This window comes from Anolis carolinensis, chromosome 6 (assembly GCF_035594765.1).
Source record: "Anolis carolinensis isolate JA03-04 chromosome 6, rAnoCar3.1.pri, whole genome shotgun sequence".
Taxonomy (NCBI): Eukaryota; Metazoa; Chordata; class Lepidosauria; order Squamata; family Dactyloidae; genus Anolis; species Anolis carolinensis.
This window is the reverse complement of record NC_085846.1, coordinates 33,488,840-33,502,468: the sequence shown is the minus strand read 5'-3', so window position 1 is coordinate 33,502,468 and position 13,629 is coordinate 33,488,840. Positions and strand designations below refer to the sequence as shown.

Below are 13,629 nucleotides of genomic sequence, written 5' to 3'. Positions count from 1 at the left end.
ACTTGAAGGCACAGTATAACATACTGTGGGGGGAATTCTTAGACAGGTTTCTTCCTCTTTCTCATAGTACTATGTATCTATTTGTTCTTGTGTTGTTCAGTGTGACCCATTGCACCTTTTCCCTGTCACTGAGATACATTTCTAATATTTTGCCTCTGGAACCCAGTTTCACTTTGTATGAATTCTTTCAACTCGTTCTCCAAGATTTGGAACAGATAGGAGCTGATAGTGCTTGGAGCCATGCGTGCACTGAGAAAATAAAAGGTTCTTATGATAACACTGATACACAATTCTGCATCTTTTGTTTTTGTTAGTCATTGGGAAAGGCAATGAGATGTGTGAGATGACTTAATCCTGTTGCCTTCTGGCAATCTGTTGCTCTTATTTGCTTCCCTCATGCTTCTTAGATTTCACATGCTTCCAAGCCTGTTCACAACCAGTATTTTTTAAAGCAGAGGCTATTGGGGTCCTTTATTGTGTTTTCCTGTATGGCTGGGGGTTGGACTGGATGGCCTTTGTGGTCTCCTTCACTATTTTGTGCTCCTATAAGGGTTGAGCTTTAAAAATGCCACCTAGGGACTTCATTATATGCAAGTTTCCCTGTTCATATCACGGATGACTTCCAGTTGTCATCCATGGCGTTTTGTCAGTCAACTGTCAGAAGTGTGGAGAAACAGGAGAAACTGAAGCTGGGTAGAAATCGTCTTTTGAGCTCCTGATGTGCCTAGAAATGGGAGAAAGCACTTAAAACCATGGGATACAATATGCCAGATTTACTAGTGTGCAATAGTTTCTACTTTAACTGCATTTCTCCTTTTCTTTTACCAACTCTAGAAGTGGTTCTCAACCTGTGGGTCCCCAGGTGTTTTGACCTACAACTCCCAGAAATCCCAGCCAGTTTACCAGCTGTTAGGATTTCTGGTAGTTGAAGGCCAAAAACATCTGGGGACCCACAGGTTGAGAACCACTGAACTATAGGAAGTTAGAATGGTGCCTTGAGTCTCCTCTAGAGTAAGGGGATTGAAAGGGAAAATTAAAAAAGCTCAGAAGTGATATCTGTTTAAAGAAGAGTGCTTCGGATTTCCTAAGTGGATTGTTGACATAGGAGAAGGTGATCCTGTGTGATGTGGGAATTCTGTCGTCTTTAAAGACAGAATTCCATACAAAGAAGACGATTCTGCACGCATGAAAACAATTTTCCCCATTTTCCCCTCTTTTCCCTAGCTTTGTTTGATGAAGTCCTAAGTTATTTAGTCCTAAGTTGAATTCTCTGCCCAGTATCAAATAATAATAATAATAATAATAATAATAATAATAATAATAATAATAATAATAAACTTTATTTATACCCCGCCACCATCTCCCCAACGGGGACTCGGGGCGGCTTACATGGGGCCATGCCCAGAACAATACAATATAACAGAATATAAAAATACCATCTGTATAGAGCCAGTTGCAGACAGGTCAACATTTATGTTCAAGCTGTGCCTTGAAACACAAGCCAATTGTGGACCTGTGAATCCAGAGAAGACCAATAGGCCAACCATCTCTATGCTTCCTCCACCCTTCACAAGAACATTAACCCCATGTTCTCCTACTGATGTATATGTGTTTATATGAGAGTGGGGGGGGGGGGAGTATGCAGTTGTAAATTGGCTACCCTACTAACCCACTTTTGTGACCTTGTTTTCTTTCTTTCCAGGGCTGTTAATCTAGAGACATGAATGTGGGCACGGCTCACAGTGAAGTGAACCCGAACACTCGGGTCATGAACAGTCGGGGCATTTGGCTCTCTTACGTCTTGGGAATCGGCCTTCTACACGTCATCCTCCTCAGCATCCCCTTTTTCAGCGTCCCTGTGGTTTGGACTCTAACCAACATCATCCACAATATGGTATGGCAGCTGCTCTTTGTCAGTTTCTGATATTTGGCATTGAAGGCAAATGGGTTTTCAACAGGCAGTGGAAAGAAGGAAGCCAAGATTATCCTTTCCCACATGCCTCCCATGAATGGAGACACATTGCTATTATTATTAATTTTGATTGGATTGTGATTAGTCACAGTTACATCCTGTCTTTTCTCCCATGACGTGAAGGCACTGGTCTTCACTTTCCTCTGATCACTACCCTGCACTGAATCTCTTTTAGTTGCGGGTTAAAATTCAGGAAAAATGAAGACCTGGAGGTATGGTTGGATCTGTTTCTGCTAAGAACCAATTTTTGAGTCTTGAATTTGTAGCCCTCAGTCCACTACCAAACTGGAAACACTGAATCAAAATGATTGAATGATGAAATACCCCTTATGCAAATCCCGTTTCAATAGGTATGCTCTAGTTTATAGAGCCAGTGTGGTGCAGTGTTTGAGTATTGGACTAGGGCACTGAGAGACCATGGTTCATATGCCTGCTTGGCCATAGAAACCTAGTAGGTGATCTTGAGCTAGTCCTATTCTCTTAGTCTCAGTGGAGGGCAATGGTGAAGTAAACCCCATCTATTCAAATCTCACCAAGATAGATTCATCTCTTTTTGCCATGGGTTGGAAGCATAGGAACACAATAGCAGCTCTATTTGAGACTAACAATAGGACTGAGACTCTAGTTTTCTCTGTCTGCCTGAAGCTCCCAGATCACTTTCATGGACCCTTATAAATTGCTTAATGCAAAATAGTAATCTTGTCCAGGAATCTCCAGGTAACAGGAGATTGGGCAATTAAGACTCTGAAACCTTGAAGTAACTAGGTTAGCCAGAGTAATCCAGCAGGGTGTTAATGGCAAGAGTGGCAGATATGTGATAATCAAGTAACCCTAAAAGGTTTGCTGTGACAAGGTACGCTGTTTCTCAATTTTTGAAGAAAGCAGCAACCAGAAGATAAAAGTTGAATGCATACCCAGTGTTGGTTTTGCTGGCTGATTGTCACGGTAATTCACCATTCAATAGGAACCCCCTGGGCATATTTAGGAGTAGCAGGGAGCTTAATTGCATTATTCAATCCCAAGGAAGGTCAAATAGTTGAGTTAGTTTTCTTCACACTGTATATGTCTTGTTTAAAAAGAAGTATATTGGAGGAAGAAAGTCTCCAGCAGCATGTACTCCCATATGACAGAAGGGTAATGGGAAAAGATGAACATGGACCCTTCCTCGTCTGACTTTCCCTCTTGTTGATATGGGGTGGGAGCAGATAGAGCCATAAGAACGTTGTGTCAGACTGTAGCCTTTCATGGGGCGGGGAGGACAAGGTGAGTATTACAGAGGATATAGTCTTGCCATGTGTTTTGTTTTGATAGCTAATTTGGAACAATGCACACATTGTTGTTGTGTCCTGGCTACTGGAATATCTGTGACCATCCATATCATGTGACTGCTTCAAGTGTAAACAGCCAGGTACATGCATATGTATGTATCATGTGGCTAGTTCAATTGCAGGTTATTCTAGTGTCAGAACCCATTATTTTTTCTGTTGAGAAGAGGACCTGCACTTCCTGCTTGCTGTATTTATGTCACTCATGTTTACATGTAACAAGTAATTGTAGCTTAATCTCAGGAAAGAAACTATGGTGTAATCTTTGTTTATAAAACATGAAAACAATACACAAAGAGATGGGGAGCAGATGGGTACAGTAATAATTCTTATCATAATAAACTAGATCAAGTGACATGCCCCACAGCCAAGCTTTTCCAATCTGTGTCCCTCTAGGTGTTTGTGCCTCCAGCTCCAAGAAGGCTTAACCAGCTTGTTTATTAGTCAGGAATTCTGGGAGCTGAAGTCCAAAACACCTGGAGAACCATAGGTTGAAGAGACCAGCCTACACAGACACGTACAGAGAGGGAACAAGAGATATCTGCCTGTTAATTGTTAAATACACTCACAAAGGTACCAGGTCCTTGAGGTCATATGGGAGTAGACTCTCTATAAACTCATACTCAAAATGAATAAAAACCTCCGTTATTAAGAGAGAAGGAGAAAATGAGTAAATGAATCAAATATGACATGCGGTTCTCACAAAGTAATTGAACATGGGAATGAAATTGCTATGATTATCTAGCCCTGGATTATTATTTTTTCATGTCAGGAGAGACTTGGGAAACTACAAGTTGCTTCTGGTGTGAGAGAATTGGCTGTCTGCAAGGACATTGCCCAGGGGATGCCTGGATGTTTGGATGTTTTTACCATCCTTGTTGGAGGCTTCTCTCATGTCCCTGCATGGAGCTGGAGCTGATAGAGGGAGCTCATCCGCACTGTCCCCAGGTTGGATTCGATTCAAGTCAGCAACCCAACCTTCAAGTCATTGGTCCTGCCAGCACAAGAGTTTAATCCACTGAGCCATCAGGAGCTCCTATCTAGTCTTAGGACAGTAAATTACCCCGTCTCTGATGCTGTTTGCATACATGTTCCCATCAGATAACGCAAGGTCTGTTTCATTGGTAACCCATAGGAAGCCATATGCAAAGGATCTGGAAACAGTACCATTTGTAAGATGAGATTCCAGTTGTCTTCACCCGTCTCTTTTTCCTGTATCAGAGTCATGGTATTTTCAGAGGCATGGTATATGAGACATGTGCATACACACAGTTGTATGCATATATACACACTTGCCAGGACTCACTTTTTGAGTACGCCTAGAGAGCTGACTCCAAGGAGTCTGACCCAGGCCAAGTTAGTTTATTTCTTAGTGCCCACTGAATCAAAGGCACAATTTTCCCCCTAATTTCTGTAGAGCAGTGGTTCCCAACTTTTTTTGACCAGGGACCACCTGACCAAGGACCACTCTCCAACATTAATACCAAAAGGGTTATGAATCAGTTTTTGATAACTTTAGATTTGGTTTGATTATTTGGGTTGCTGATTCAGAAAATTGCATTGGATAAATCACATCAGCTCTAGTTTCTGATACAGAACATATGCCATCCAGTAATTGTCATCTGATCACCCACAGAAAACCATATTTAATCATCTAGAGCTGATGTGATCTTTCCAATGCACCCCAAATAATCCCAGGAACAGAAGAAACCAAGAAAAAATGTTTTTGGTTGGGCAGTGTTATTATCTGTAGTAGTTACGGACCATATTTTAGTTCTTGCAGACCACTGGTGGTCCCCAGACCAGAGGTTGGGAACCATTGCCATAGGGTGACCTGTGCCAGTTATTGGGTGTGTAGCCACTCTGCAGAATTAGAATCACAGAATAATAGAGTTAAAAGAGATCACATGGGCCATCAAGTCCAACTCCCTGCCATGCAGGAAAAACACAATCATTGCAGCCCAACAGATGCTCATCCAGCCTCTGTTTAAAAGCCTCCAAGAAAAGAGCTTCCACCATGATCCACAGATGTCTAGGGCATTGTTCCTAGTTGTTGTAGTGCTTCATCCACACAAATTTTCTTCTGGTGCTTTGGTATTTTGTTTTTAAGGCTCCACCCAGGAAACTAATACTTTCTTTGTGGTCAACACATTAAAATTCCACACCTTAAGTGCTGCTGAAGTGCTGCATTCTGTTTTATTCCAGGGAAATCATGCTTGGGGATGCAGAGATGCCTGTTTTGAGCAGCTGAGGATTGTTGTTTAGACTTGTGGATGAGTCTATTGTAATATAGATGCCATGACCATTCATTCTATATTCACAATCACACCCTGTTATTCTATTTAAATTATTTCCTGAGAATTACCACCACCCACTAATTCAATTAACACAGGTGTAATAATACCCCATTGTCTTCATGGGGAAATTCCACACCTTCTGTGCAGTTTGGCTGAGGGCTGTTTTTAATTAGTATTTATCACCTGCCTTCATCTAAAGATTTCATAGCCATGTACAATAATTACAACACATATTATAGAATAATGCATAGATTTAATATTCAGTATGTACCCTGGTCCAAATGTAATTATTAGTTCCAACTAAAGTCGAACGGTTATGTAAGTTGTTGACTTAAGTCTCATTGATGGCAGTGAATCTATTCTCATTGGGATTAACAAATGGATTTTCTCTTTATCTGCAAGAATAAAATAGGTTGAATTGCATGCAAAATATTTGCAAAAATGTGTATGGGTGCATCTACAAATACAGTAGAGTCTCACTTATCCAACATAAACGGGCCGGCAAATGTTGGATAAGCGAATATGTTGGATAATAAGGAGGCATTAAGGAAAAGCCTATTAAACATCAAATTAGGTTATGATTTTACAAATTAAGCACCAAAACATCATGTTATGCAATAAATTTGACAGAAAAAGTAGTTCAATGCGCAGTAATGCTATGTAGTAATTACTGTATTTACGAATTTAGCACCAAAATATCACGATGTATTGAAAACATTGACTACAAAAATGCGTTGGATAATCCAGAACGTTGGATAAGCAAGTGTTGGATAAGTCAGACTCTACCTTGATATTCACAGTCAGTCTGGATTAGCAATATTTTAGATTGGCCCCAGGAGTGGCTATACTATCTATCTCCATCTCACAGCAATAGAAGAGCAGAGTCAAAACTGGGACTGCTCAGTGGGGCCAAAAATGAAGCCATCGCCTTACCGTTGCTGTTCCCATCATGCTGTGAATTGACCATGGGGCTCTGGGACAGCACTTTTGCTGACATCCAGTACCTGCTGAGTGCATGGGTGGCACTGAACCTTGTATTCAGATTAGAGCCAGCTCTGCTATCAACACTCACCCCAAAGTACAGGGCTGTTTTGGAGTTTCACAGAAACTCTAGCTTTCCTCGACTGCATGATGCAGAGTAAAATCAGGTTCAATTTCTGGTCAAGTTTAGCCAATGTAATTAAATCATGTGTCTTCAATATATATCCAAAAACAAGGGTTCAGAATTGATGTAATATCCAGGGGAAGTTTGTTCCATATAGAGGGAACCACCATACTGTGGATGCATCTACACTGTAGTCCGACATCACTTTAACTGCCATGGCTCAGTGCTATGGAATTTCGGGAGTTGTCATTTGGTGAGACAACAGCACTGTTTGGCAGAGAAGGATAAATACCTCATGAAGCTACAACTCCCGTTATTCCATAACATTGAGCCATGGTGGTTAAAGTGGTGCTAAGCTGCATTAGTCCTATAGTGTAGATACACCCTGGATGTTCAGATGTGCACCTTTGAATCTTTTCACTAAAAGGAAAATATATAATCTAGGAAATGCTGATTAAACTACACTGGGATCATATCTGTCCATCTTCATCACAAACTTCTCAAAGTCAAAGATTGCCCACCTTCATAAGCCTCCTGTGCTTGCTTTCTGCTTTGGATGGGACTCGTAGGGTGGATTTTTTATTAATTTTAATTGATTTAACTTCTACCTTTCTCCCAGAACCAAGACCTATGGTTGCTCACAAGCTTAAAAGCAAGCATAGAGAAAGCAGAGATGAAGTGATAAGATTCAAACAAGTTCTGATCTTGAAACATGGTAGTATTAAAAATCAATTTTAAATACATTAATAAAAAGTAGATTAGCAGTCTGTAAAAGGCCTCTTTATTGGCAGCCAGTCATTTGACAAATGCCTTCTTAAATAAAAAGGCTTTTGCCTGTCAATAGATGGACAGCAGAGATGGACAACCCAGCCCCACCCGGGAAGGTTCTACAGCCTGATTGTAGCAGCCAAGAAGGTCCTCTCCCAGGTTCTTACCATACTTGTTTCTGAGCTTGGCAAGAACAACAGGACTTTTGCCAAAGATCTAGGAGCTTGAGCAAGTTTGTAGGAGATGCTAATCTAATCCAATCCAGTTGGCATTCAGGAATACTGGATGCCAACTGGATTTGGGTTAGATCAGGCATGGGAAAACTTTGGCCCTCTAGGTATTTTGGACTTCAATCCCCAGAAGTCTCAGCTAAGCTAATGGCTATTAGGAATGGTGGAAGTCGAAGTCCAACTGAAGGGCTGAAGTTTGCCCATGCCTGGGTTAGATTGTCAAAACACATGAGTAAGCCACAAGATGTGCAGTCATTTTGATAAGTAGATTGTGCAGGCTTGTGGCACACATGCAACACACATATACTATATTTGGGAGATTTGCAGTTTAATAATAAATAATATACTTTATTTATATTCTGCTCTATCTCCTCGAGGGGACTCAAGAGCTGATTACAGGTACATATATAGCAAACATTCAATGCCGTTATACAATTGACAGAGGCAGACAGTACATTAAACAGAGGCAGGGATTCACTTTTTCCATCTCCAGCATCCAACTGTGCTCTATTTAGCCATGGGGAGGTGTTGTTGTTTCATTTTCCATGTCGTCTATGGATTTTGCCAGCATGTTTTTCAGGGTACCTTTTACCTCCCCACCAAAGCGGTACCTATTTATTTACTTACATCGATATTTTTGAACTGCTAGGTGAGCAGAAGCTTGGCTGATGGCAGGAGTTCACCCTGACCCATATTTGAACTTCCAACCTTCTGGTCGGCATGATCTTCTATAGCTAGCAGTTTAACCTGCTGTGCTAGCCCGGCCCTAAGGAGAGCTATTTTTGAATGGTAAACCAGAAAGCTCCCATTCCACACCAAACTATAGATCTCAAAATTCAGTATAATGGAGGCAAAGCAGTTCAAGTGGGATCATGCTGTTACAGCCATGTGACAGGGCCTGCACAGGGTTGGTATGGATATTCTATACAAAGGTGGTGGACTGAATTTATACTGTCTCCCTTCTTATTATTAACATGCAGTACAAGCTATAGAAAGCTTTGACTAAGCCTTCTTAAGCTATGCAACTCTATAGCACAGTTCCCATTCATTTCAACTGAACATGTCTAATGTATACTTATTTTTGTACTACTATAAACAACTTAGTGCAGCTAATCCTTGGGACTCGGTGGATTGGGTCTCAAGGATCAAATCTATCTGACTACTATGGAACCCAAGATATGCCTCTGTTCCACAAAGCATCCACAGTTTGGAAATGTTACTTTTGGATTTGTAACCCTTGGGATTCATGGGCATTATAGCCACCCGTTCCTGGGAGTTGTAGTCCTAAAATATAGCTCTTTACAGTTCTGAGTATAACCATGGATATTTGATTGTATTGAAAGTGCTTTGGACCTACAGTAGAACTGACATCTGTGTAGGTCAGGGGTGTCAAACTTATTTTCATTGAGGGCCCCTGCTTCTTGGCATGTGGTTGGACTGGAGGGCCCAGGAGGTCTCTTCCAACTCTACTATGATTCTATGATTCTATGCTTTCAAGGGGTCATTGAATCCATGGACAGAGAAGCTGTGGATACAGAGGGCCAACTTTTTTTAACATACCGTGTTTCCCCGAAAATAAGACCTCCCAAAGAATAAGACCTAGCAGGGGTTTGGGGGGATTGCCAAATATAAGGCCTCCCCTGAAAGTAAGACCTTGCAACTAAGGCTGCAGCAGAGTTCCATTGGGAAGCATGGCTGCCGGGCAGAACCAGCACTCATACACACACCGGAGGGAGGAAGGGAGGAAAAGTTCTTGCTTTCTGTGCCTCCCTCCCTCCCTCCCTGGCTGGCCTTGCCTCCGTGGCTGCTACTGCGCTGCCTTTCTTCCTTCCTTCCGTCTCCCTCCTGGCCATGCTGCCTTGCTTCCCAGAGGCTTCTGATTGGCTCCTGGAGCCAGGGCAAGGGAGGGTGGGAGGGAGGGAAGGAAGAGGGCTTTTGCTCCTTAAAGGTACAGGACGCATTGGGATTCTCCTCTCATCTTCCTATCCTATGCCATGAAACTGATTATTTTATACTATTATTCATTGCCATATTATTATCATCATATTCTGTTACTATTATTATATCCCATTATTATATTATCCTATTAATATATTTTAAATCATTATATTATATTTTTCTATTATTATTATATCATTATATTATTATTCTATTATATTTTCATATTATTATATTATTATTCTGTTATTATTAAATTCCATTTATATTACCCTATTAATATATTTTATATCATTATATTCTATACTATTATTCTATTATATTATCATATTATTATTTTATTATTATTAGCATATTCTGTTATTATTATTATATTCCATTTTATATTATCCTATTAATATATTTTATATCATTCTATTCCATTCTATTATTCTATTATATTATCCTATTATTATTATATTATTATGCTATTCTGTTATTATATCCAATTATTATATTATCCTATTAATACCATATTATTATCATTTTCTGTTATTATTATATCCTATATTATATTCTCTCATTAATGTATAATTATATAATTATATTATTATTATATTACATTATTATTATAGTATATTATATTATTCATCATTCATGACTACATTGAAACTAGAATAGAAAGAAATCAGCGTGGAAAACTTGTGAAACCTAAATTGCAAGAGGTACCATAGATTGTTGTACATGTAAATAATGGTAGTAACAAGAAATCCTTGATAGGATTCATAGTTTGTCTGGTTATGCTGGTTTGTGATGACAACTACTTTACAGTATATAATAAATGTTCATTTTGTTGTTCAACAATAAATGTGAATTCTTCTTCATGGAAAAATAAGACATCCCCTGAAAATAAGACCTAGTGCATCTTTGAGAGCAAAAATTAATATAAGACCCTGTCTTATTTTCGGGGAAACAGGGTAGTGGTGGGTGCTCTTTAGTTTATACCCAGTTTGGGTCACCTCTTGTTACTGAAAGACAACTCACCTCACTTTTGATGACCTGCTATGTAGACTGGGGATAATGGGAATTGCATCCCAACAGCACTTGTGATTTTGAGGTTGGGAAATGTTACAGGACATTAGAATCAGGCATCATATCCATAAGCCTTATATCTAAATTCAAATCCTGCTATCTTGACTAAATAGAACAAACTCCAGCCTCCCAGATGTTACTGTATCCCAATTCCCATCAGCTCAAGTCATGATGTCTAATGAGGAGGAACACAGGAATTGTAGTCCACCATCTGAAGGGCCATATAAAATGGCATGGTGGGCTAGATGTGGCCCCGGGCTTTGAGTGTGACACATATGGTATAAGTAATATTGCTTCTATAGCAGGCCCATTAGTTTTATGGCCTCCAGAAAAATCTGTCTGGATAGAAACACACTTCTGTGGATTGGGGGCATGTTGAAGTCTGCATTTGTTAATGCTTCTAAAGAAGTAGCAACAGCTTCCCCTAGTGGCACAATACTTCAATGACCCTCTTTTCATGCTGGTTCACAGCTTAATGCTTCAGTGTGCTTTTGTACTGAAGTGTTTATAAGAAATGTGAAGGACCTATGGGCCTCCGAATGGGTCTTAACCCCATCATTCCTGACTATCTGCCAGGCCGCGTGGAGCTGATGGCAACTGAAGTTCAACAACCTTCAGGATGCCCATTTATAGGAGTCAGTTATGTAGCATTCTTTTATTTGTGTCCAGTCACCTTCTCTCCAGCTCTGTCAAAATGCTAGTTACAATAGTGGTTAATTTACTTCTTAGATGAACTATCCTTTGTGGACTTCAGACTGTAGTTCTCCCGCTGCCCTCTGATCAGCTTTTTAGAATAGTACAAAAATAATTGACATGAATTGTGCTCCTAGTGGGTTCAAAATGCCTCGTGTTCATTTTTCATTAATTTTATTTATGCTGTTGATGTTTTGCCTTTCTTTGAGAAACCTAAAACAGCCAGTGAGCATAACAATTGCTCAAAAAGGATGCAGTTCTTAAAAAAAACATTTAAAAGATTGTTTAAAACAAGCAAGCAAAAAAGAAATCCAAGTACCTTCAAACAACAGACAGGATAGAAAGCGACTGAAACGTTGACCTTGGAAACATTACCTATTTTTTAAAATATATTTTTATTAAAGTTTTACCTTATAAGATAGAGTAAATTAACATCAAAAGAGTGAGAACATTTGATTGTATAGAAAGTAGGAAAACTGCGATTAAAAAAGGATCAAAAAGGGAGAGAGAGAGAGAAAAACCAAAAACAAAGCTAAAGTGTCCATATATATATATATACACACACACACACACATATATACACACACACACATACACACACATATATACACATACATATACATACACAAAAATCTGAACAAATGGCAATATAAAAATGCAAAAGTACTTGGTAAAGAAACACACCAAAACATTACCTATTTTTGACAACAATATAAAATGTTTGAGAGTTATACTCCAAAAAAGGAACTTTTCCAAGCAATGTTCCAGCCGCATCAGAATAATATTGAAAAAAAGTGCTAAACCAACCGTGGTTGATGTGCCCTCCAGCTATGGTGATTTTCATCCAGTTAGCCCTAAAAATGAGGGGAAGGGGAGCCTGGGAAGCCCACCCATTGTCACTAGTGGGCCAAAAACAGCCAGGTTTTTTTTGGCTGCGGAATAAAAAGACCTTTTTGGAAGCACGCTCATTTTCGGGAGGTGCGCGAAAACAGATATTGTGGTCTTCCAGTATCCAGCAAGCAGAAACGGATCGGGAGCACCACACAGTCTGGCCATAGTAGTCCTGCATGGTAGGCCAGTAATTTACTATCCACTTGAAGCTGAGAAAGATGGATAAACGAGAAAGTTAGTGAACTAGTTTGCTGTGTTCGCATGTTTTCACTTCAGCTTTCAACCCAAAGCTGCAGCCATATGGATTAAGTCAGTTCTGAGCTAATAGGATCAGAAAACTTTACAGCAGTGATTAGCATGGGGCAGTGGAAGACGCACATTTCTAACTTCCAGCATGGTTAGCAGTCTGGTCTTGTCAGTTCACATCTTCCTTCCCCTTTGCAGCTGTAGTCTCAAAATTTTCTTCTCTTTTTTTAAAAAAAGCTTGTATTTGCTCAGGCAATAAGTTATATAAGTTCATTACACACACTGGGATTTTACATTCTCCTCCCTCCTCATATTCTTCACTAGCAGCCATGGGGGCATGATAAATTTGTTACAGTGGTAGACTAGTTTCTGCAGTTAAAAAGAATAGGTACAGATGTCTCTGAGAAATTAGTGCAAATAATGACAAGCGTCTTGATAAAAGGAACCAGGTTGGGGCCTTCTACTTGTAATAAAATTTCTAGCAGAGTTTGACTGGCTTGTTCCTAGTAGTAGAAGGTGTATTTCACTACATTTAGAGTAATTTTGTCAGTGGAACTCGAAAGAAGGAAGATATATTAAAATATCTTCCTAGAAAAGCTACTGAGATAATATATCTCCTTTATATATAAAAATACAGCCAGCAAATGTTTGTACATGCAGAATTCAAAAAGTAGTTGTTCAATCAATTTGAAATTTTAACACAACATGGCATACCAATATGTGCGTGCTTTAATAATGGGTTTAGTGGAGAGAAAACCACAGATGATGGGCTATGCAGTATTTTCAATCACTTCACCTCCCACAGCCCATTGCGACTTGTACCAATGACAGATCAAGACCAAACCTGGCATACAGACCCCCCCATGCCCCACTTTATGTCCTGGTGCAATTAGGGGAGTGCAAATCACGAATGATGGGATTTGCAGTACCCTCACCCAAATCAGACTACTATGACCCCCATGAACGATGAACCTTGACCAGATTAGGCACACAAACACCTCATTACCCACTTGATGTTCTGGTGGTGATAGGAGGATGGATCACAAATGATGGGATTTATGGTACCTTCACTCAATTCAGCTCCAACTTCAAC

General features: G+C 39.8%; 1 protein-coding gene across 3 annotated transcripts in view; it reads left to right on the top strand.

Moving 5' to 3' along the window:
- Positions 1–13,629, top strand: part of ormdl3 (ORMDL sphingolipid biosynthesis regulator 3) — a 58,033-nt gene that overhangs the window by 33,647 nt on the left and 10,757 nt on the right. For all 3 annotated transcript variants that reach the window (XM_062957886.1, XM_003222446.4, XM_016994568.2), the window contains exon 2: positions 1,703–1,894. In XM_062957886.1, the coding sequence (XP_062813956.1) occupies positions 1,721–1,894 (174 nt within the window). In that variant the 5' untranslated portion in view covers positions 1,703–1,720. The remainder of the gene's footprint in view (positions 1–1,702; positions 1,895–13,629) is intronic.